General features: G+C 41.6%; 1 protein-coding gene across 1 annotated transcript in view; it reads right to left on the bottom strand.

The window, feature by feature from the left end:
• Positions 1-25,741, bottom strand: part of l1cama (L1 cell adhesion molecule, paralog a) — a 146,282-nt gene that overhangs the window by 55,564 nt on the left and 64,977 nt on the right. Inside the window, exons 3-4 of the mRNA XM_088329754.1 lie at positions 10,289-10,467; positions 4,682-4,696 (exon numbers count right to left, since the gene is read on the bottom strand). Coding sequence (XP_088185880.1) covers positions 4,682-4,696; positions 10,289-10,415 — 142 coding nt within the window. The 5' untranslated portion in view covers positions 10,416-10,467. The remainder of the gene's footprint in view (positions 1-4,681; positions 4,697-10,288; positions 10,468-25,741) is intronic.

The following is a 25,741-nucleotide window of genomic DNA, read 5'->3' as shown; positions in this document are numbered from 1 at the left end:
TGTGCAGAGTTTGTATGTTCTCCCCGTGCTTGCGTGGGTTCCCACTCCGGTTTCCTCCCACGTTCCGAAAACATGCATTTCAGGTGAATTGGCCGGTCCAAATTGTCCCTAGGTGTGAATGAGCGAATGAGTTGTCTGTCCCTGTGTGCCCTGCGATTGGCTGGCAACCAGTTCAGGGTGTCCCCTGCCCACTGCCCGGAGATGGCTGGGATGGGCTCCAGCCCCCCCGCGACCCTACTGAGGATAAGCGGTGTAGCTAATTAGATGAGATGAGACAATTCACTCGCTCATTCACACCTAGGGACAATTTGGATCGGCCAATTCACCTGACACGCATGTTTTTGGAATGTGGGAGGAAACCGGAGTGCCCGGGGGAAACCCACACAAGCACGGGGAGAACATGCAAACTCCACACAGGGGGTTCGATCTCATGACCTCAGAACTGTGGTGCACACGCGCTTACCACTGCGCCGCCGTGCTGCCCCACAGGAAGTCTGGAGCTGGTTCAAATCCAGCTCCAGACTTCCTGTGCGGAGTTTGTATGTTCTCCCCGTGCTTGCGTGGGTTTCCTCCCACGTTCCGAAAACATGCATTTCAGGTGAATTGGCCGGTCTGAATTGTCCCTAGGTGTGAATGAGCGAATGAGTTGTCTGTCCCCGTGTGCCCTGCGATTGGCTGGCAACCAGTTCAGGGTGTCCCCTGCCCACTGCCCGGAGATGGCTGGGATGGGCTCCAGCCCCCCGCGACCCTAATGAGGATAAGCGGTACGGCTGATGAGATGAGACACGCGAAACCATCGCCCAATAATGTCCTGGCTCGTCCTCGGGATGCATTTTGTTGTGGATCGTGTAAGTGCGTCCGTCATAACGCTCAACGAATAAATAATTGAGTCGGTTTCCAAGATATGAGCCGACGGCGGCCAGGAAGAGCTTAAGCAGGTAAAGGAGAGGAGGATGCGAGGGGAGGGATGGAGGGACGGTTGCCATGGCAGCAGAAGCCATGATGCAGCCTCCCGTCCGGGGATAAATCGACCGGCGGAGTAAGTGAGGGAGCAAATGAGTGAGGGAATGCAATGAAAGCTAATAAGCCCCTTCCTGATCAAATCAAGTTCAGGCGGGGGTGGGGGTGCGGTGGGGGTCCGCCTTCATTTTTCATTTTTTTGCCTTCGCTGCCCAAGTCACGACAAACACGGGGAAAAAATCAAACACGGGATTAAAAATACTGAAGCACGTTGTAAATAATCCATTGTTTGCATGATTAGTGGGTTTTTTTTTCGAACGATGGATGGAAGGAAGGAAGGAAGGAAGGAAGGAAGGAAGGATAAATAGAAAGAAGGAAGGAAGCAAGGGAGGATAAATAGGAAGAAGGAAGGAAGGAAGGAAGGGTAAATAGAAAGAAGGAAGGAAGCAAGGGAGGATAAATAGGAAGAAGGAAGGAAGGAAGGAAGGATAAATAGGAAGAAGGAAGGAAGGTGGGAGGATAAATAGGAAGCAGGAAGGAAGGATGGAAGGAAGGAAAGAAGGATAAATAAGAAGAAGGAAGGAAGGAAGGATAAATACAAAAAAGGAAGGAAGCAAGGGAGGATAAATAGGAAGAAGGAAGGAAGGTGGGAGGAAGGAAGGATGAATAGGAAGAAGGAAGGAACGAGGTTGGGAGGATAAATAGGAAGAAGGAAGGAAGGTGGAGGATAAACAGGAAGGAAGGAACGATGGAAGCCTAAGTAGGAAAAAAGGAAGGATAAATAGGAAGGAAGGAAGGAAGGAAGGAAAGAAGGATAAATAGGAAGGAAGAAAGGAAGGATAAATAGAAAGGAGGAAGGAAGCAAGGGAGGATAAATAGGAAGAAGGAAGGAAGGAAGGAAGGAAGGATAAATAGGAAGAAGGAAGGAAGGTGGGAGGATAAATAGGAAGCAGGAAGGACGGAAGGAAGGAAGGAAGGAAAGAAGGATAAATAAGAAGAAGGAAGGAAGGAAGGATAAATAGGAAGAAGGAAGGAAGGAAGTTGGGAGGATAAATAGGAAGAAGGAAGGAAGGTGGGAGGATAAACATGAAGGAAGGAAAGATGGAAGCCTAAATAGGAAGGAAGGAAGGAAGGAAGGGAGGAAGGAAGGATTAATAGGAAGAAGGAAGGAAGGAAGGAAGGAAGGAAGGAAGGATAAATAGGAAGAAGGAAGGAAGGATAAATAGGAAGAAGGATGGAAGGTGGGAGGATAAATAGGAAGCAGGAAGGACGGAAGGAAGGAAGGAAGGAAGGAAGGATAAATAGAAAGAAGGAAGGAAGCAAGGGAGGATAAATAGGAAGAAGGAAGGAAGGAAGGAAGGGTAAATAGAAAGAAGGAAGGAAGCAAGGGAGGATAAATAGGAAGAAGGAAGGAAGGAAGGAAGGATAAATAGGAAGAAGGAAGGAAGGTGGGAGGATAAATAGGAAGCAGGAAGGAAGGATGGAAGGAAGGAAAGAAGGATAAATAAGAAGAAGGAAGGAAGGAAGGATAAATACAAAAAAGGAAGGAAGCAAGGGAGGATAAATAGGAAGAAGGAAGGAAGGTGGGAGGAAGGAAGGATGAATAGGAAGAAGGAAGGAACGAGGTTGGGAGGATAAATAGGAAGAAGGAAGGAAGGTGGAGGATAAACAGGAAGGAAGGAACGATGGAAGCCTAAGTAGGAAAAAAGGAAGGATAAATAGGAAGGAAGGAAGGAAGGAAGGAAAGAAGGATAAATAGGAAGGAAGAAAGGAAGGATAAATAGAAAGGAGGAAGGAAGCAAGGGAGGATAAATAGGAAGAAGGAAGGAAGGAAGGAAGGAAGGATAAATAGGAAGAAGGAAGGAAGGTGGGAGGATAAATAGGAAGCAGGAAGGACGGAAGGAAGGAAGGAAGGAAAGAAGGATAAATAAGAAGAAGGAAGGAAGGAAGGATAAATAGGAAGAAGGAAGGAAGGAAGTTGGGAGGATAAATAGGAAGAAGGAAGGAAGGTGGGAGGATAAACATGAAGGAAGGAAAGATGGAAGCCTAAATAGGAAGGAAGGAAGGAAGGAAGGGAGGAAGGAAGGATTAATAGGAAGAAGGAAGGAAGGAAGGAAGGAAGGAAGGAAGGATAAATAGGAAGAAGGAAGGAAGGATAAATAGGAAGAAGGATGGAAGGTGGGAGGATAAATAGGAAGCAGGAAGGACGGAAGGAAGGAAGGAAGGAAGGAAAGAAGGATAAATAAGAAGAAAGAAGGAAGGAGGGAAGGATAAATAGGAAGAAGGAAGGAAGGAAATTGGGAGGATAAATAGGAAGAAGGAAGGAAGGTGGGAGGATAAACAGGAAGGAAGGAAAGATAGATAAAGAGAAGGGAAGAGCGGGAGATGGAGAAACAGAGAAGGGAGATGGCGAGACCAAAGGAAAGAGAGGAAAAACAAGTTGAGTCAAGTCACATTTATTTGTATAGCCCTTAATGACAAAAATTCTCATAGCTCCATTCAAGGGAGGGAGGGAAGGAAGGAAGGAAGGAAGGAAGGAAGGAAGGAAGGAAGGAAGGAAGGAAGAGAGGGAAGGAGGGAAGAAGGAAGGAAGGAAGGAAGGAAGGAAGAATAAATAGGAAGGAAGGAAGAATAAATAGGAAGGAAAGAAGGATACATAAGAAGGAAGGAAGGAATGGGAAATGGGAAGGAAGGAAGGAAGGATAAATGGGAAGAAGGGAAGGATGGAAGGATAAATAGGAAGAAGGAAGGAAGGAAGGAAGGATAAATAGGAAGAAAGAAGGAAGAATAAATAGGAAGAAGGAAGGAAGGAAGGAAGGAAGGAAGGAAGAAAGGTGGGATGATAAATAGGAAAGAAGGAAGGAAGGAAGGTGGGAGCATAAAATAAGAAGGAAGGCGGGAAGATAAATAGGAAGGAAGAAAGGAAGGAAGGAAGGTGAGGAATGAATAGATTGGAAGGAAGGAAGGAAGGAAGGAAGGAAGGAAGTAAGAAAGGAAGGAAGAAAGGAAGAAAGGAAGGTGGGATGATTAATGGTAAGGAAGGAAGAAATGTGGGAGGATAAATAAAAAGGAAGGAAGGACAGAAGGTGGGAGGATAAATAGGAAGGAAGAAAGTAAAGAAGGAAGTAAGGAAGGTGGGAGGATAAAAAGGAAGGAAAATGGGAGGATAAATAGGAAGGAAGAAAGGAAGGAAGAAAGGAAGGAAGGAAGGTGGGAGGATAAATTGGAAGGAAGGAAGGACGGAAGGTGGGAGGATAAATAGGAAGAAAGGAAGGAAGGACGGAAAGTGGTAAGATAAATAGGAAGGAAGGAAGGAAGGTGAGAGGATATATAGGAAGGAAAGTGAGAGGATAAATAGTAAGGAAGGAAGGACGGTAGTAGGATGAATAGGAAGGAAGGAAGGAAGGAAGGAAGGAAGGAAGGTGGGAGGATAAATAGTAAGGAATGAAGAAAAGAAGGAAGGTGGGAGGACAAATAGTAAGGAATGAAGAAAAGAAGGAAGGTGGGAGGATAAATAGAAAGGAAGGAAGGACGGAAAGGAAGAAAGGAATGGGACGGAGAATCAAAGAGAATGGAACAGCGAGAGAAAGAAGTAGAAAGGGAGGTAGAGAAAGGGAGAGAGTAAGAGAGGGATAAAAAAAGATGAAGAAAAAAAGGCAGAGAAAGAGAGAGACCTAAACAGAGGAGAAGAAAGGCCATTCATAAAGCAGAAGGAACTTACGCTCACTGATGTGGTCTTGGTGTTTCCCAGGGAGGAAAGCAAAGCAAGAGGAAGAAATCAAAGCTATTAGTGACAAAAGACATTTTAGGGAAGCAAAGCATTTGGGGTTGCATTCCCAATCAGGATGCAGCACATTTCCAGTACTCACATTTTTTTTTTCAAACAGGCGGCCCGCGGGCCAAATCAGGCCCGCTAAGGGGTTCAATCCGGCCGCCAGACAACACTCAGAGAAGCGCAAGAGAAAAACAAGCTGCTGAAATATGTCAACTTGATGTTGCCAAAGAAAGGTGCCTCGAAACAAAGACACCGGACTTGTATTTCTTTCTCTCTCTCTCTTTCTCTCTCTCTCTCTCTCTCTCTCTTTTTCTCTTTTCCACCCCTTTCCTCCCACTCAGTCTCTTTCACTCTCTATCTCTCTTTTTCTCTTCCCTTGTTGCTCTTTGTCTCTTTCTCTCTGTGTCTTTTAACCTCTTTTGCTCTAACTTCCTTTTTTCCTTTTCTCTCTTTTCTCTCTCTCTCTCTTTATACCCTTCATGCTTTCTTTTCTCTTTTCTCTCCTTCTGTCTTTCTATTTCTCTTTGGATTTCTTTCTTCTTCTCCCTTTCTTTTCCCCCTCTTTCACGACTTTTTATCTTTTGTTTCTCACACTCTCTCTCTTTTTCTTTCTTTGTCCCGCCCATCTGACTGTTTTGTTGATGTAGAGCCTTATAATCCAGTGCGCCTCATGTATGTCAAAAATAGGACCAAAAACTATTTTTTTGGGGTCCTCCTCTCCCTTTCTTTTACCCCTCTCTCGTGACTTTTTATCTTTTGTTCTCTCTCTCTCTCTCTCTCTCTCTCTCTCTCTCTCTCTCTCTCTCTCTCTCTCTCTCTCTCTCTCTCTCTCTCTCTCTCTCTCTCTCTCTCTCTCTCTCTTTTCCACCCTGTTTCGCCCACTCTGTCTCTGTTTCTTTCACTCTCTGTGTCTCTCTTTTTCTCTTCCTTTGTTCCTCTTTGCCTCTTTGTCTTTTCCACTCATTTTCTTCCACTCTCCGTCTCTGTCTCTTTTACTCTCTGTGTCTCTCTTTTTCTCTTCCCTTGTTGCTCTTTGTCTCTTTCTCTCTCTGTGTCTTTTTAACTTATTTTGCTCCTTTTTTCCTTTTTGTCTCTTTTCTCTTTCTCTCTTCCTACCCGTCGCGCTTTCTGTTCTCTTTTCTCTCCTTCTGTATTTCTATTTCTCTTTGGATTTCTTTCTTCCTCTCCCTTTCTTTTCTCCCTCTCTCACGACTTTTTATCTTTTTTTTCTCACGCTCTCTCCCTCTCTCTCTTTTTTTCTTTCTTTGTCCCGCCCAAAGACATGCATTTCAAGTGGATTGGTCCAAATTGTGCCTAGGTGTGAATGAGCGAGTGAGTTGTCTGTCCCCGTCTCTCTCTCTCTCTCTCTCTTTTCCACCCTGTCTCTCCCACTCTGTCTCTGTTTCTTTCACTCTCTGTGTCTCTCTTTTTCTCTTCCTTTGTTCCTCTTTGCCTCTTTGTCTTTTCCACCCCTTTTCTTCCACTCTCCGTCTCTGTCTCTTTTGCTCTCTGTGTCTCTCTTTTTCTCTTCCCTTGTTGCTCTTTGTCTCTTTCTCTCTCTGTGTCTTTTTAACATCTTTTCCTCTAACTTTCTTTTTTCCTTTTCTCTCTTTTATCATTCTCTCTTCCTACCCTTCGCGCTTACTTTTCTCTTTTCTCTCCTTCTGTCTTTCTATTTCTCTTTGGATTTCTTTCTTCCTCTCCCTTTCTTTTCCCCTCTCTTACGACTTTTTATCTTTTGTTTCTCACACTCTCTCCCTCTCTCTCTCTTTTTCTTTCTTTGTCCCGCCCATATGACTGTTTTGTTGATGTAGAGCCTTATAATCCGGTGCGCCTCATGTATGTCAAAAATAGGACCAAAAACTATTTTTTTGGGGTCCTCCTCTCCCTTTCTTTTCCCCCTCTCTCGTGACTTTTTATCTTTTGTTTCTCTCTCTCTCTCTCTCTCTCTCTCTCTCTCTCTCTCTCTCTCTCTCTCTCTCTCTCTCTCTCTCTCTCTCTCTCTCTCTCTTTTCCACCCTGTTTCTCCCACTCTGTCTCTGTTTCTTTCACTCTCTGTGTCTCTCTTTTTCTCTTCCTTTGTTCCTCTTTGCCTCTTTGTCTTTTCCACCCCTTTTCTTCCACTCTCCGTCTCTGTCTCTTTTGCTCTCTGTGTCTCTCTTTTTCTCTTCCTTTGTTGCTCTTTGTCTCTTTCTCTCTCTGTGTCTTTTTAACATCTTTTCCTCTAACTTTCTTTTTTCCTTTTCTCTCTTTTCTCTTTCTCTCTTCCTACCCTTCGCGCTTTCTTTTCTCTTTTCTCTCCTTCTGTCTTTCTATTTCTCTTTGGATTTCTTTCTTCCTCTCCCTTTCTTTTCACCCTCTCTTACGACTTTTTATCTTCTGTTTCTCATGCTTTCTCCCACTCTCTCTTTTTCTTTCTTTGTCCCGCCCTCTCTCCTTTTCCCTCCCTCTTTTTCTTATTTCTTTATCTCTCTTTTTCTTTCTCTTTAATCATAGTAGTCCGGCCCCCGACAGAATGTTTGTTCTACCGTGTGGCCCCCTGGTCTAGAATAACCAAAATGCCATTTTGGGATTTTGCGTTTTTATGCAAGAGAGTAAGTCTTGTTTTTTGACTTTAGAGAGAACATATGAACATTTTTCGGAAGGTTTGAGAAGAATTTGATAAAAATGATTCAGCGTTGAATCAGAATAATTAGATTGGAGACCAAATATTGGAATTAACTGGATTAAAGATGTTTTTTGCTGCAAACTTCGTCCCCATTGTCCCAAAATACGGTACTTCCATCTTTTTTATGATAGTGCTTTATTTACTATAATATCTAATATAATCAGGGTTGGGTAGGGTTACTTTAACTGGATTACTTTCAATACTTTTGGATGACTCCAATACCAAATATGCTAATAAAAGACAAAAGAAACCAAATATGAATAAAATGGAAATGGAAAAACGGGTCAGTAGACGGGACAGGAGAGCAAAAACGTGGTCGGGGTCGGAAACCAGTCAAAAGCCAGGAGGGAAGAATAGACGTGGTCAGGATCAAAAAACAGGTCGAAGCCGGGAAACAGACGGAAGAAGCTTTCAGAATTTTGTTAAGAGATATTCTTCACAGGGTTGGGTACGGGTTACTTTAACTGGATTACTTTCAAGGACTTTTGGATTACTCCAATACCAAATATGCTCATAAAAGACAAAAGAAACTAAATATGAATAAAATGATGACTCACAACACGTGGTAAGCTTTCTCTCCTGGCTTTGATCTCTTTGATCTCCGGCAAAACCAGGGTTGGGTAGGGTTACTTTAACTGGATTACTTTCAATGACTTTTAGATGACTCCAATACCAAATATGCTAATAAAAGACAAAAGAAACTAAATATGAATCAAATGATGACTCACAACACGTGGTAAGCTTTCTCTCCTGGCTTTGATCTCTTTGATCTCCGGCAAAACCAGGGTTGGGTAGGGTTACTTTAACTGGATTACTTTCAATGACTTTTGGATGACTCCAATACCAAATATGCTCATAAAAGACAAAAGAAACTAAATATGAATCAAATGATGACTCACAACACGTGGTAAGCTTTCTCTCCTGGCTTTGATCTCTTTGATCTCCGGCAAAACCAGGGTTGGGTAGGGTTACTTTAACTGGATTACTTTCAGTGACTTTTAGATTACTCCAATACCAAATATGCTAATAAAAGACAAAAGAAACTAAATAGGAATCAAATGATGACTCACACCACGTGGTAAGCTTTCTCTCCTGGCTTTGATCTCTTTGATCTCCGGCAAAACCAGGGTTGGGTAGGGTTACTTTAACTGGATTACTTTCAGTGACTTTTAGATTACTCCAATACCAAATATGCAAATAAAAGACAAAAGAAACTCAATATGAATCAAATGATGACTCACAACACGTGGTAAGCTTTCTTTCATGGCTTTGATCTCTTTGATCTCCGGCAAAACCAGGGTTGGGTAGGGTTACTTTAACTGGATTACTTTCAGTGACTTTTAGATGACTCCAATACCAAATATGCTAATAAAAGACAAAATAAACAAAATATGAATCAAATGATGACTCACAACACGTGGTAAGCTTTGTCTCCTGGCTTTGATCTCTTTGATCTCCGGCAAAACGAACATCAAATGCGACAGAAACAAAATGAAAATAAATGTATTAATGTAATGTATTCCGTTACTCCCCAAGCCTGCACAAAATTGAGTCATTTGATTCCTATTTAGTTTCTTTTGTCTTTTATTAGCATATTTGGTATCGGAGTAATCCTAAAGTCATTGAAAGTAATCCAGTTAAAGTAACCCTACCCAACCCTGACTATTGTGTACATTTGTGTACTTGAAATACATCCAATATTCCAATTCCATTCCGATTACTGCCTTGCATATCAACATAACCCCCGTGGCATTGAGGAAAACTAAACACAATAGAATCAAAATGATCACCCATTTTGTTGTGCATTGTTGCTAAATTGCTCCTCAATCTGACGGAGCAAAGCAATCAATAGCGCGACCAATCAATCCTCCCCGACGAGATGGCTTAAAACGTCATTAGACGCACGAACCGGGCTGCAGTTTTCAGCACAATAACGACGCTCGATATAATTACCGTAAATTCCGGACTATAAGCCGCTACTTTTTTCCCAAACTTTCAACCCTGCGGCTTATTCAGTGATGCGGCCAATTTATGTAATCTTTCCGACGGCTGCCAGCGGTGCTCGAGTACAAAAGGTTTAGACCGGTGGAATATATGCGCCGAGGAAGACTGCAACTTCTTGGCTTGTGCATAAATGAAATTAGCGTGTTGCTAGCGTGTTGCTAGCGTGTTGCTAGCATTAACTGCCCTGTCACAGGCATCGTTTGGGATGAAAGTTATATCATTATTAATAAAGCTTTGAAAACTCTCTCGGTGTACCGTCTTTCTATGTAAATATGTGTAACCCATGTAAAATATATGTATTTGCAACTGTATATTTTTGTAATGTATATTTTTGTATTTATTTTGGACGCTTATTCTGATATGTTTTGCACGGGTGAATGAAAAAGGAGGGGCGGAACAAACGCGGGGTGACCGGTAAAGGTGAGGAACAGACAGACGTGGCGGACAATAGTAGATATATATTTTTTCCACCCTTACCTTTGGAAATATACACTTTTTTTCCTTGGATTACTTTCAACGGGAGCCGGACTCTGCAGGTCTGCATCAAACCTTAAATACCGGTATCATTTGCCGTTTATTTTGCTAGCTGTGATTTTTGGACTGTGGACTTTAATGAAGGACATTTAGTTTCAATTGCGGGACTTGAAGTCGGGTTTGGGTTGATTTTGTGTTTGTGTTACATTCTTTAATGCGGGCGCATGCGGCTTATATACAGGTGCGGCTTGTGTAAGTACAAAATCGGTTTTCCTCTTAAAATGTGGTATGTGGTGGGTGCGGCTTATAATCAGGTGCGCTCTATAGTCCGGTAATTACACGTTTTGCCGCCGACACATGATTGAATTAGCTCAGCGAACGGGGAAGGAGACGATATCTCTACTCACAGTTGGAGGGGATGTGGACGGTGGTTTGGGTGGGCGGGGCCACCACCGATAGGAGGGTGAAAAGGAGGAGGAGCTTATGCCAGCTCCGCCTCCTGCCGCTCTCCTGCTGTCGTCGCAGGTCAGCCATGACGGTTTCCAGAGGGAGTTGTTTTCTGGCGGCCCTCCTGCTGTTCTTCTTTCTGGAATATAATAGAAAACCAAAGTTAAAATGGGGGGCCCGGTTCGTAAAGGGGGGCCGGGTTTATAGAGGGCCGGGGGGTTTCCATGTGTCACGACAGGAGGAACACCATTGTGTGCCATGTGGTCGACCTAGACTTGCTTTTTAAATAGATGAACTGTAAAAAAGATTCTATGGAATAGCATTTGGATAATGAAGTGTATAAGTACGGTGGCCCATATGGACAATCTGAACAGATGGACAAAATGTCCTAACACAGTGTTCATTTGACCTGTGAAAAGTGATGTGTCCCGGGGACACGCATGCTGAAAAATCGATGGGTCCCAACAAAGATCTATGGGTCCCCAAAATTTTGTGTTATATTGAAATCGTAAATCGGCGACAAATTTATAATATAAATCTATATATTCGTTCAGTTTTAATCATCAGTTTATTGGTAATACAAATCAGTTATCACTTCAAGATTTTTCAGTTCACAACAATATTGTACATTATACGAAATAATATTGCTGAAATAATTATATGAATCTATATTCTTTTGTTTATTTTCTTTTGTCTTCAACACGCGTGTTTTCCTTGCCTCCGCGATCTTCCAAAGAATTTCTCCGCCGTTTTTTCGTGCCGGAATTAATGCCGTTGTTATCACTTTCTGCATTATGTTTCGACTTATTACCGACACTGAAGAAATTACCGATTTTGTGTTGATTTTCGCCTGATAATAACTGTTTTTTCGGAGGCATACTCATTCCTGTCAACCTCCAGGGCTCCATGCCCTTACAAACTGTTGTATTTTCCCTTCCAAAATACAAAAAAATCTTCTTTTTTTTTCCAAACATGTTTATTTATGTAGTTTAACATGTTATATTGTACATGTGTTTCCTTATATCGTATATATTGTTAATGAACATTTTGTTGTGAGATCCTGAGTTGCTCGACATGAATGAGGTTTATTATAAAAAAAATTAAAAAATGAAGTCGCTTGGACGTTCACTGTAGAAGGAAAAATACATTCAAATATAATTAAGTGGAATTTTCTTAGCCTGGCAACCAGTTCAGGGTGTCCCCTGCCCACTGCCTGGAGATGGCTGGGATGGGCTCCAGCCCCCCCGCAACCCTAATGAGGATAAGCGGTACGGCTAATGAGATGAGATGAGATGAGAATTTAATATAATGCATCAAAGCAAGTGAGCCGTTTGAGAACCGGCTCTCTTTGATGAGTTGAGCCGAAAAAGCCGCTTCTCTAAAAAGAGACGGACCGACGAGATCTCGTTTGCGGAGATCGGCGTGCGGACGAAAACTCGAACCGCGAGACCAAAACAACAAAATTTGGAGTGCGGTAAATCTTTGATTAAAAAAAAAAACTTTATCGGGTAATAATGTCAAATTGGTGTCAAAAAAGTTTTGAGTCTATGCGTCCCCGGCAAAAATAATGCGTCTAGGACGCAGGGACGCAGGCAAACGAGAACACTGCTAACAACAAAGAGATGGAAATACAGTTACGTGGTACCTCAGTAGTCAAACGACTTATATTCAGAAATATCAGCTGTTGACTCCGAAATTGATGGAATATTCGTTTTTAATTTTTTTAAATGCACCCATTTAGAAAACTGTAAAGTAAGCTAATTTTAGTTATTGTGTATTTCTCAGACTCCCATGTTACAAATTAACTCGCTATGAAATAAACTTTTTTAACCTGTTAGCAGTGGTTAGCGCATGTGCGGCACAGTTCATGTCTTGGGAACCTCCTGCGTGGGTTCAAATCCAGCTCCAGACTTCCTGTGCGGAGTTTGTATGTTCTCCCCGTGCTTGCGTGGGTTTCCTCCGGGCACTCCGGTTTCCTCCCACGTTCCAAAAACATGCATTTCAGGTGAATTGGCCGGTCCAAATTGTCCCTAGGTGTGAATGAGCGAGCGAGTTGTCTGTCCCGGTGTGCCCTGCGATTGGCTGGCAACCAGTTCAGGGTGTCCCCTGCCCACTGCCCGATGATTGCTGGGATGGGCTCCAGCACCCCCGCGACCCTAATGAGGATAAGCGGTGCAGCTAATGAGATGAGATGTAATGTACTGCGCATGCGTGACTTTTCAATAAATGCAGCTATTCAGTGTTCTGGTTTGCCCGCGTCCCTGCGTCCTGGACGCATTATTTTTGCTGGGGACACATTGTGTCAAATGAACCTGCGTCCCCGGGACACAACTTTTTTGACACCAAATTGTCATTATCATTTTTTTAACAAAGATTTACCGCACTCCAAACTTTTCGTCAGGCAGATCCGCCATTGTTGTTTTGGTCTCGCGCCGATCTCAGCAAACGAGATCTCGTTGCTTCGAGATGACGTCATTGTTGTGGCGGTTGTCGAGTGAAAGAGAAGAATGCCTCCGAAAAAACGGTTGGTATTAGGTGCAAATCAACACAAAATCGGTAATTTCTTCAGTGTCGGTAATAAGTCGAAACATAACGCAGAAAGTGGTAACAACCGCAATCATTCCGGCAAGAAAAAACGGCGGAGAAATTCTTCGGAAGACCGCGAAGGCAAGGAAAACACGCGTGTTGAAGCGAACGATTCGACGAAAGAAAATAAACAAAAGAATACTCCTAGCAAGAAAAGGACTTTTCTGCCAAAATGGACTCAGTTATATTCCTGGTGACGCTATGAGGAGGATGATCATGGATTGGACTTTGAGAAGGCATTACAACTGTGGCGGGACAGCCAACCACAAAGAATATATGAACTGAAAAATTTGAAGTGATAACTGCTTTGTATTACCAATTAACTGTGATGATTAAAACTGCATGAATATATAAATATTTCAGCAATAATATTTTGTATAATGTACAATATTGTTGTAAACTGAACAATCTTGAAGTGATAACTGATTTGTATTATCAATAAACTGTGATGATTAAAACGGAATGAATATACAGATTTATATTCTATATTTGTCACCGATTTACAATGTCAACCTCTATAACACAAAATTTTGGGGACCCATAGATCTCTGTTGGGACACATAGATTTTTGAACATGCGAGTCCCCGAGACATCACTTTTCACAAAATGATGACTCACAACACGTGGTAAGTTTTCTCTCCTGGCTTTGATCTCTTTGATCTCTGGCAAAACGAACATCAAATGCGACAGAAACAAAATGACAATAAATCCAACATCATTTTTGCCTTTCCATGTATTCTGTTACTCCCCAAGCCCGCACAAAATTGAGTCATTTTATTCATATTTACTTTCTTTTGTCTTCATCTCATCTCATCAGCTACACCGCTTATCCTCAGTAGGGTCGCGGGGGTGCTGGAGCCCATCCCAGCACTCATCAGGCAGTGGGCAGGGGACACACTGAACTGGTTGCCAGCCAATCACAGGGCACACGGGGAGAGACAACTCACTCGCTCATTCACACCTAGGGACAATTTAATCTGAAATGCATGTTTTTGGAATGTGGGAGGAAACCGGAGTGCCCGGAGGAAACCCACGCAAGCACGGGGAGAACATACAAACTCCGCACAGGAAGTCTGGAGCTGGATTTGAGGAGGTTCCCAAGACATGAACTGTGCCGCACATGCGCTAACCACTGCGTCGCTGTGATGCCCTTTTTTTGTCTTTTATGAGCATATTTGGTATTGGAGTAATCCAAAAGTCATTGAAAGTAATCCAGTTAAAGTAACCCTACCCAACCCTGTAGATGGTACAGTACTGTCAAATACGAATGAAAACCAGGGCCAAGAGCACAGCAGAACAGCAAGATGCCAGACAAAAATATCACCGACTTCTTATGCAGGGTTTCCACTACGTGAAAGAAATACACATTTTTTCACCGAGGATTTTTCATAAAATTAACATCATTTTTTTGACCTAGTATTCAAATCAATGTTTTTTTTTTGCTGAATGACCACTAGGAGGCACTAAATATTACACTGTCTCTTTAAAATGATCTAAGTCACAGGTGTCAAAGAGGCGGCCCGCGGGCCAGATCAGGCCCGCTAAGGGATTGAATCCGGCCCGCGAGACGACACTCAGAGAAGCGCAAGAGAAGAACGAGCTGCAGGTTGAAATATGTCAACTTGATGTTCCTAAAGCCAGGTGCCTCGAGCAAAGACCCTGCACTTGTATTTATTTCTCTTTCTTTCTCTCTCTCTCTCTCTCTCTCTCTCTCACTCTCTCTCTCTCTCTCTCTCTCTCCTTCTCCCTTTCTCTCTCTTTCAGTCCTCTTGCTTGTTTTCTTTTTTGTTTCTCACTTTTTGTCACTCTCTATCTCATGTTCTTTCTGTCTTTTTCTATCTCTTCTTTCTCTTTGTTTCTCCTCCTCTCTCCTTGTTTGCCCATTTAGTGCTCTCTCTCTCTCTCTCTCTTTCTCTTTTTTTCCACCCCTTTTCTCCTACTCTGTCTCTGTCTCTTTCACTCTCCGTGTCTCTTTTCCTCTTCCTTTGTTGCTCTTTGTCTCTTTCTCTCTCTGTGTCTTTTAACCGCTTTTGCTCTCACTTCCTTTTTTCCTTTTCTCTTTTTTTTCTTCCTCTCTTCCTACCCTTTGCGCTTTCTTTTCTCTTTTCTCTCCTTCTGTCTTTCTCTTTCTCTTTCAATTTCTTTCTTCCTCTCCCTTTCTTTCCCCCTCTCTCACGACTTCTCTTTTTATCTCTTTTGTTTCTCATAACTTTCTCTTTCTTTGTCCCGCCCTCTCTCTCCTTTTCCCTCCCTCTTTCTCTTATTTCTTTATCTCTTTTTCTTTCTCTTTTATCTACTAGTCCGGCCCCCGACAGAATGTTTCTTCTATCGTGTGGCCCCCGAGTTAAAATGACTTTGACACCCCTGATCTAAGTGGTAAATAAAAGCGAGTGTGGTCAACATCTGTGACTTCCTGTGAGGTTAGCCAACCCCTGCTAGGAAACAACCGGTTCTCCATCTGTTCCCTTGGATCCGGTTCTGCTCCATCTCCCCGCCTTCGGTGCAAGGCAACCCGCTGGTTGTTTGCGACACTCGGGATCACACGCTAAGGCTGTTAGCACGCTGTTAGCCGCAAGGATGCTAACTCGTGCCAGCTAGCGCTTTCGAGAGAGAGCTCCGTGACCTTGAAGAGTGGGCGGGGGAAGGTCGTTGAGGATGCTGAAGGAGGGAGAAGATTGCCGGCTAATGACGCTCCATCAATGCGGAGAGCGTCGAGCGCAAAAGACGGTGGGCGGTGATGCAGAAGGGTCCGCGTGAGAGGACCCAAACGAGGGGAAATGGAGCACTGGAAAAAAAAAGCTCGAGTAGCCTTTGGATTCAATGAGACGTTCGAGTGCCTCTCTCGGATTTCTTTTTCAAGGACGCCGCGGGGAAAAAAAGAAGAAGAAGGCGTGAAAAGGAGAAAAAAGGAACGACTGTCACGAAACGGACTGGGAAGCAGGAAGTTCATTTGCTGGGGGCTGTGTCTTTCTTTCTTTTTTTTTTTCTTTTTTTCTTTCTTTTCAATGTTTTTTCTCTCCTTTCTTTCTTTCTTTCACCCTTTCCTCCATTATTTTTCTTCTTTTCTCACTCTCTATTTTTCAATGTTTTTCTTTTGCTCTTTCTTTCTCCCTTTATTTCCCCTCTCTTTTTCAATGTTTCTCTTCTTTTTCTTTTTTTTCCTTTCTCTCTCGCTCTTTCAATGTTTTTCTCTCCTTTCCTTCTCTTTCACTCTGTCTTTCTTTCACCCTTTCCTCCATTATTATTTTCTTTTCTGTCTCTCTATTTTTCAATGTTTCTCTTTTGCTCTTTCTTTCTTCCTTTCTTTCCCCTCTCTCTTTTTCAATGTTTCTCTTCTTTTTTTTTTTTTTCCTTTCTCTCTCGCTCTTTCAATGTTTTTCTCTCCTTTCTTTCTCTTTCACTCTGTCTTTCTTTCACCCTTTCCTTCGTTATTTTCTTCTTTTCTCTCTCTCTCTCTTTCAATGTTTCTCTTTGTTCTTTGTCTTTCTTTTTCCTTTCTCTCTCGCTCTTTCAATGATTCTCTTTCCTCTCTTTCACTCTCTTTTTCTATTTTTCTTCCTTTCCGTCTTCCTTTTCTTCTTTTCTCATTCTCTATTTTTTATTGTTTCTCTTTTGCTCTTTCTTTCTCCCTTCCTTTCCCCTCTCTCTTTTTCAATGATTCTCTTTGTTCTTTTTCTTTCTTTTTCCTTTCTCGCTTGCTCTTTCAAAGTTTCTCTTTCCTCTCTTTCACTCTTTCTTTCTATCTTTCTTCCTTTCCTTCTTCTTTTTTCTTTTCTCTTTATTTTTTAATGTTTCTCTTTCACTCTTTCTCCCCTTTTTTCCTCTCGCTCTCTCTTTTTCAATGTTTCTCTCTCTCTATTCTTCAATGTTTCTCTTTTGCTCTTTCTTTCTCCCTTTCTTTCCCCTCTCTCTTTTTCAATGTTTCTCTTTCTTCTTTTTCTTTCTTTTTTCTTTCTCTCTCACTCTTTCAATGTTTTTCTCTCATTTCTTTTTCTTTCACTCTTTCTTTCTTTCACCCTTTCCTCTGTTATTTTTTTCTTTTCTGTCTCTCTATTTTTCAATGTTTCTCTTTTGCTCTTTCTTTCTCCCTTTCTTTCCCCTCTCTCTTTTTCAATGTTTCTCTTTCTTCTTTTTCTTTTTTTTCCTTTCTCTCTCGCTCTTTCAATGTTTTTCTCTCCTTTCTTTCTCTTTCACTCTTTCTTTCTTTCACCCTTTCCTCCGTAATTTTTTCCTTTTCTGTCTCTCTATTTTTCAATGTTTCTCTTTTGCTCTTTCTTTCTCCCTTTCTTTCCCCTCTCTCTTTTTCAATGTTTCTCTTTCTTCTTTTTCTTTCTTTTTCCTTTCTCTCTCACTCTTTCAATGTTTTTTTCTCATTTCTTTCTCTTTCACTCTTTCTTTCTTTCACCCTTTCCTCCGTTATTTTTTTCTTTTCTGTCTCTCTATTTTTCAATGTTTCTCTTTTGCTCTTTCTTTCTCGCTTTCTTTCCTCTCTCTCTTTTTCAATGTTTATCTTCTTTTTCCTTTTTTTTTCCTTTCTCTCTCGCTCTTTCAATGTTTTTCTCTCCTTTCTTTCTCTTTCACTCTGTCTTTCTTTCACCCTTTCCTCCGTTATTTTCTTCTTTTCTCACTCTCTATTTTTCAATGTTTCTCTTTTGCTCTTTCGTTCTCCCTTTCTTTCCCCTCTCTCTTTTTCAATGTTTCCCTTTCTTCTTTTTCTTTCTTTTTCCTTTCTCGCTTACTCTATCAATGTTTCTCTTTCCTCTCTTTCACTCTTTCTTTCTATCTTTCTTCCTTTCCTTCTTCCTTTTTTCTTTTCTCTTTATTTTTTGTCACTTTAATTGAGAAAGAAAAGTTGTCCAACACACAAACGGACCAAAAACAAAACAAAGCAGGCTCAAAGGCAGGCAAAATTACAATCTAGGCATTACTTAGATTAAACAGGCTTGAACAGGTCTTCAACAAGGGTAAACAATGAATCGGGAAAATACGTCTCAGCCGGTGTCAAGGGGCGGGGCCAGCTGGGCGCCATGACAACCGTGCAGGACATAACAACGACAATCGCAAAAATCTCAGAATGAAAACACCGGCCCATATTTTTGTTTGTTCACAAATTTAGCATACAAGCTAACGAATACGCGACCATTATTTATAATATCAATCATATATCATTTGAAAAAAATAAATAACCATTTTTATTGATATATAATAAAATAAAGTAAAATAAATCTTGAAAAAAAATCTTTAAATGAAAAAATTCTATCGGACCTTTGTATAGAAAGCGTTTTTTTTTAAAATTCAATATTTATTTATTTTGAATAAATGCTGTCTAGTTTTTGAGTTTTTCCTTACCCTCATGTAGGTTTTAGATCAGGGGATGGTGTCATAATAGTCTGTAGTTTGCAATAGTCTGTGCAGCCCTTTGAGGCTCTTTGTGATTAAGGGTGTCACAAATAAACATGACTAGACTTGAGGTTTTTGAGTTTTTCCTGACCCTCATGTAGGTTTTAGATCAGGGGATGGTGTCATAATAGTCTGTAGTTTGCAATAGTCTTTGGTCTGTGAAGCCCTTTGAGGCTCTTTGTGATTAAGGGCGTCACAAATAAACATGACTAGACTTGAGGTTTTTGAGTTTTTCCTAACCCTTATGTAGGTTTTAGATCAGGGGATGGTGTCAGAATAGCCTGTAGTTTGCAATAGTCTGTGGTCTGTGCAGCCCTTTGACACTCTTTGTGAGTAAGGGTGTCACAAATAAACATGACTTGAGGTTTTTGAGTTTTTCCTTGCCCTAATGGAGGTTTTAGATCAGGGGATGGTGTCTTAAAAGTCTGTAGTTTGCAATAGTCTGTGCAGCCCTTTGAGGCTCTTTGTGATTAAGGGTGTCACAAATAAACATGACTTGAGGTTTTTGAGATTTTCCTTGCCCTCATGTAGGTTTTAGATCAGGGGATGGTGTCTTAATAGTCTGTAGTTTGCAATAGTCTGTGGTCTGTGCAGCCCTTTGAGACTCCTTGTGATTATGGGCCTCACAAATAAACATGACTTGACTTCATAAAACAGCTTCTGTTTGAGAACACATAGGTGGATGATTTATTAATTTGACCATTTATTTCTTATTTAAATGTAAAAAAAGTGAATAACCATCCAAACACTCCGGGTGCTCAGCAAGACCCCAAAGCTCTGAACCTAAAATCACCCCTGGTTTGAGGACTGTCACAGAGCCTACCCCCCTGTTTTAACCCCCCTTAGCTGCTCCATTGGGTGAGTTCAAAGGTCACGTCATTGGCGTGTTCCCAAGTCCTATTAAAGACTATTATCGCAGTTGGGGTGTCAAAGAAGCAGGAGCAAAAAATGGAGGCATTTTTATGGATTGGATGAGATTTGAGATGCGGGTTATGACCAGGGTTGGGTAGGGTTACTTTAACTGGATTACTTTCAATGACTTTTGGATGACTCCAATACCAAATATGCTCATAAAAGCCAAAAGAAACTCAATATGAATCAAATGATGACTCACAACAGGTGGTAAGCTTTCTCTCCTGGCTTTGATCTCTTTGATCTCCTGCAAAACTAACATCAAATGCGACAGAAACAACATGAAAATCAATCCAACATCATTTTTGCCATTCCATGTCTTCCGTTACTCTCCAAGCCTGCACAAAATTGAGTCATTTTATTAATATTTAGTTTCTTTTGTCTTTTATTAGCATATTTGGTATTGGAGTAATCCAGAAGTAATTGAAAGTAATCAAGTTAAAGGAACCCTCCCCAACCCTGGTTATGACATTGCTGGTGAACTCCGGGAACTCAAACACAGCCCGTGGAGTGAGATGCATAGATGCCAACGTTTTGACATTAAAAAGGGGTCGAGGTTATCGCAAACTCTATTTGTACGCACAAAAAGAACCCCCCCTCCCCCCACTAGCAGCAGGGTCAAAGACCCTTTGTATGATGGACACCAGAAAAATGGTCTGTTTTCACCACGGGGACCAATGAGAATTATTGTTATTATATATTTTTTGTTTGTGGCCTTCGGTGGCCTTGAGGACAGGGCGCCCGCCCCTGAGACTGGACCTCAAGTCAAGTCCCATTTATTTGCGATCCCCTTCCTTAATCACAAGGAGTCTCAAAGTGCTGCACAGACCAGAGACTATTGCAAACTACGGACTATTATGACACCATCCCCTGATCTAAAACCGACATGAGGGCAAGGAAAACTCAAAAACCTCAAGTCAAGTCCCATTTATTTGTGACACCCTTAATCACAAGGAGTCTCAAAGTGCTGCACAGACCACAGACTACTGCAAACTACAGACTATTATGACACCATCCCCTGATCTAAAACCGACATGAGGGCAAGGAAAACTCAAAAACCTCAAGTCAAGTCCCATTTATTTGTGATACCCTTGATCACAAGGAGTCTCAAAGTGCTGCACAGACCAGAGACTATTGCAAACTACGGACTATTATGACACCATCCCCTGATCTAAAACCGACATGAGGGCAAGGAAAACTCAAAAACCTCAAGTCAAGTCCCATTTATTTGTGACACCCTTAATCACAAGGAGTCTCAAAGTGCTGCACAGACCACAGACTACTGCAAACTACAGACTATTATGACACCATCCCCTGATCTAAAACCGACATGAGGGCAAGGAAAACTCAAAAACCTCAAGTCAAGTCCCATTTATTTGTGACACCCTTAATCACAAGGAGTCTCAAAGTGCTGCACAGACCAGAGACTATTGCAAACTACGGACTATTATGACACCATCCCCTGATCTAAAACCTACATGAGGGCAAGGAAAAACTAAAACCTCAAGTCAAGTCCCATTTATTTGTGACACCCTTAATCACAAGGAGTCTCAAAGTGCTGCACAGACCACAGACTACTGCAAACTACAGACTATTATGACACCATCCCCTGATCTAAAACCGACATGAGGGCAAGGAAAACTCAAAAACCTCAAGTCAAGTCCCATTTATTTGTGACACCCTTAATCACAAGGAGTCTCAAAGTGCTGCACAGACCAGAGACTATTGCAAACTACGGACTATTATGACACCATCCCCTGATCTAAAACCTACATGAGGGCAAGGAAAAACTAAAACCTCAAGTCAAGTCCCATTTATTTGTGACACCCTTAATCACAAGGAGTCTCAAAGTGCTGCACAGACCACAGACTACTGCAAACTACAGACTATTATGACACCATCCCCTGATCTAAAACCGACATGAGGGCAAGGAAAACTCAAAAACCTCAAGTCAAGTCCCATTTATTTGTGACACCCTTAATCACAAGGAGTCTCAAAGTGCTGCACAGACCACAGACTACTGCAAACTACAGACTATTATGACACCATCCCCTGATCTAAAACCTACATGAGGGCAAGGAAAACTCAAAAACCTCAAGTCAAGTCCCATTTATTTGTGATACCCTTAATCACAAGGAGTCTCAAAGGGCTGCACAGACCACAGACTACTGCAAACTACGGACCATTATGACACCATCCCCTGATCTAAAACCTACATGAGGGCAAGGAAAACCTCAAAAACTTCAAGTCAAGTCCCATTTATTAATAATAAAATGACTCAATTTTGTGCAGGCTTGGGGAGTAACGGAATACATGGAACGGCAAAAATGATGTTGGATTTATTTTCATTTTGTTTCTGTCGCATTTGATGTTCGTTTTGCCGGAGATCAAAGCCAGGAGAGAAAGCTTACCACGTGTTGTGAGTCATCATTTGATGCATATTTCGTTTCTTTTGTCTTTTATTAGCCTATTTGGTATTGGAGTAATCCAAAAGACATTGAAAGTAATCCAGTTAAAGTAACCCTACCCAACCCTGCATTTTATGTTCGTTTTGCCGGAGATCAAAGACATCAAAGCCAGGAGAGAAAGCTTACCACGTGTTGTGAGTCATCATTTGTTTCATATTTAGTTTTCTTATGTCTTTTATTAGCATATTTGGTATTGGAGTCATCCAAAAGTCATTGAAAGTAATCCAGTTAAAGTAACCCTACCCAACCCTGGTTTTGCCGGAGATCAAAGAGATCAAAGCCAGGAGAGTAAGCTTACCACGTGTTGTGAGTCATCATTTTATTGATATTTAGTTTCTTTTGTCTTTTATTAGCATATTTGGAATTGGAGTAATCCAAAAGTCATTGAAAGTAATCCAGTTAAAGTAACCCTACCCAACCCTGACTATGAATAGCTTTCTGTTTTGGCTCCGGGTTAGCTTAAATCCTAGCCTCTCAGATTTTGGCTTATACTCAGTGGTGGCCGTGCATTTCACACCTAGGCCTTCAATAGACTCAATCAATCCAACCCTCGATAACTATTTTAAGGCGATTCAACATTTACTGCAGCTACAGCTACAACCATAAGCAAACTAAGCAACTGCTTAGGGCCCCGCAACCACTAGGGGGCCCCCAAGAGTGGTTCACTTTGTGTGTCCACTCAAAAATACTTCTACAGAAATACAACAAACATACTACATGATCACAAGAACACTCAATATTAAATATAGTGCTGAAAAACAGGGACCTCGTATATTATTTTGCTTACCATGTGTTGTGAGTCATCATTTGATTCATATTTTGTTTCTTTTGTCTTTTATTAGCATATTTGGTATCGGAGTAATCCAAAAGTCATTGAAAGTAATCCGGTTTTGCCGGACATGCATATTGTGCTAAAATGCTAATTCCCCTTATAGGGATCAAAGCCAGCAGAGAAGCTTACCACGTGTTGTGAGTCATCATTTGATTCCTATTTCGTTTCTTTTGTCTTTTATTAGCATATTTGGTATTGGAGTCATCCAAAAGTCATTGAAATTAATCCGGCTTTGCCGGACATGCATATTGTGCTAAAATGCTAATTCCCCTTATAGGGATCAAAGCCAGCAGAGAAGCTTACCACGTGTTGTGAGTCATCATTTGATTCCTATTTCGTTTCTTTTGTCTTTTATTAGCATATTTGCTATTGGAGTCATCCAAAAGTCATTGAAATTAATCCGGTTTTGCCGGACATGCATATTGTGCTAAAATGCTAATTCCCCTTATAGGGATCAAAGCCAGCAGAGAAGCTTACCACGTGTTGTGAGTCATCATTTGATTCCTATTTCGTTTCTTTTGTCTTTTATTAGCATATTTGCTATTGGAGTCATCCAAAAGTCATTGAAATTAATCCGGTTTTGCCGAACATGCATATTGTGCTAAAATGCTAATTCCCCTTATAGGGATCAAAGCCAGCAGAGAAGCTTACCACGTGTTGTGAGTCATCATTTGATTCCTATTTCGGTTCTTTTGTCTTTTATTAGCATATTTGGTATTGGAGTCATCCAAAAGTCATTGAAATTAATCCGGTTTTGCCGAACATGCATATTGTGCTAAAATGCTAATTCCCCTTATAGGGATCAAAGCCAGCAGAGAAGCTTACCACGTGTTGTGAGTCATCATTTGATTCATATTTCATTTCCTTTGTCTTTTATTAGCATATTTGCTATTGGAGTCATCCAAAAGTCATTGAAAGTAATCCAGTTAAAGTAACCCTACCCGACCTACGATTCGGGCCGAGTTAAACGCGGTGTCCCTTTAGCGCTCGATCCGATCAATTAGTCATCCAGTCGTCCTCCATTTTGCAGCAGTTAGTAATTGGCAGGGAGTCGTAGCGTTGGGCGACGCAGAGGCGCTACTAGCTAACGGATTCTCTTTCATCCCACGTCCAAATCAAAGCAGACAGCGAAGACGTCAGCGGAACATAAAAGCGTTTATGTCGTTTTTTTTGTGTTTTTGTTCTACGCGCAGGTGAAGACAGGACACGAACGGCAATTCCCGGAAGGCGGTGAGCCATCACTATCGATTTGGAGGAGCTTTATGATCTCGGCGGAGAGTCTTGTGCCTGCTTTTGAATTTTTCATGAAGTCAAGCTGTGAACAGGAAGAAGACGCCGAACCCAGGAGCGGAGAAAAGTCAACAAAACAATGTCTGTAACTCCCACCTTTGACAACTTCCTGGGAAGGGGACGTAGATAAGGAATTTTCTCGCTCGACAGAGTTTTTACCGGGTAGGAAAAGCAAAGATGAGGGTTCGATTTTCCTCATGTTTCCAGTCGTCCGATTTTGCTCCCTGTCATGTAATTCGCCTTAATTCCTCCCAAATTCATAATTCACCTTCCATGACTCCATTTCCTGAGAGTGCTCAGGAAAAATCATCTGAAACAGCAGCTGCTGGTGTCCTTTGACAAAGCCAGAGTGGAGAGCATTCGAACATACTGCATTACGGTGTGGCATGATAATGGAGGAGGATGTTGCCAACCCCAAGGACAACGGCAGGAAAATCTCTCCCAAGAACACAACAACACTGTTTCAGATGTTTGAGATCTTGTTTTTGTCTGAAGTCATTCAGCATGTTCAAGAAGGGCCTCCCCCTGACATCTTCATGGAGGTTGGGACCAATGTTCCCTCTAAGCTGCGCGCACTGCTCGCACATTCTCAGCGCATAAGAAAATCTAGCCAGCGCACAAAAATCAGGGCTTAAAATTGCTAATTAAGAAGCTAATTAAGTCAAAGTTACAGTGCATGAGTGTAAAAATACACGGGTTCCCCTGATGTTGTGTTCTTAATGCGGTATTTTGAAGTCAAGGTTGAAGTAGAATGAAGTTGAGTAAAGTCGGTAGAGTTTTTCGAGAACCGGCTTCTTCGGCTCGGCTCACTAAAGAGAACCGGCTCTTTCGGGTCCCAAACGGCTCTTCGGGTTGTTTTTGCTTCTTTCATCCCTACCTGACCAAATATTATGTAAAATTGTGCAAAAAATGACTTAAAGGAAGGGGGGGGGGGGGAATAGAACAAAAAAAGAAAAAAATACCAAAATGAAAAAGTAGTGAAAAGCTGAGAAAAAATAAAAAAAAAGGAAGAGAAAAAAAAGAAGGAAAAATTTTAGAAAAAAGCCAGAAAAAAAGAAAAGAAAGAAACAAAGTAAAAAAAGTAAATAGAGAAGAAAAAGACAAAAGTAACAGCTAGGAAAAAATAAACACAATGAGATTTATTTTAAAGGAATTAAAAAACAGGGAAAAAGAAGAAAAAGTTTGTGTTGCATTCCAATCATTTCCAATGATATCAAGTGAATCTTGTTGCCAACATTGTACTTCCACTCAAAAATGGGATTAAGTACAGTTCTGTATTGTGCAACCGACTCAATAAGCCGGAAACTCGGCAAAATGTAACTTGATGTCAAGTTTTGGACATGTTTCATAATGACTTAGTTGCCACACTGGGGATTGCTGTTGCTCACTGTTGTTTCAAGCGTTGCTCACCGACTTTGTGTGGACGCTCAGAACCGGAAGGAAAATGACAGGGAACATTGGTTGGGACCTAAACAAGGGAATTTCTGGCTTGACAGACCACAGACTACTGCAAACTACGGACTATTATGAAACCATCCCCTGATCTAAAACCTACATGAGGGCAAGGAAAAACTCAAAAACCTCAAGTCAAGTCCCATTTATTTGTGACACCCTTAATCACAAGGAGTCTCAAAGGGCTGCACAAACCACAGACTATTGCAAACTACAGACTATTATGAAACCATCCCCTGATCTAAAACTGCATGAGGGCAAGGAAAAACTCAAAAACCTCAAGTCAAGTCCCATTTATTTGTGACACCCTTAATCACAAGGAGTCTCAAAGGGCTGCACAGACCACAGACTACTGCAAACTACCGACTATTATGACACCATGAATTATGAATTTGGGAGGAATTAAGGCGATTTTGCTTCGGGTTTAGATCAGGGGACGGTCTCATTGTAACCTGAGGAGTCCTTTGAGATAT

The sequence above is a fragment of the Urocampus carinirostris genome, chromosome 3, assembly GCF_059441175.1.
Source record: "Urocampus carinirostris isolate Australia breed hairy pipefish chromosome 3, RoL_Ucar_1.0, whole genome shotgun sequence".
NCBI lineage: Eukaryota > Metazoa > Chordata > Actinopteri > Syngnathiformes > Syngnathidae > Urocampus > Urocampus carinirostris.
Note: the sequence above shows the minus strand (reverse complement) of the source record. Positions and strands in the feature narration are given on the sequence as shown.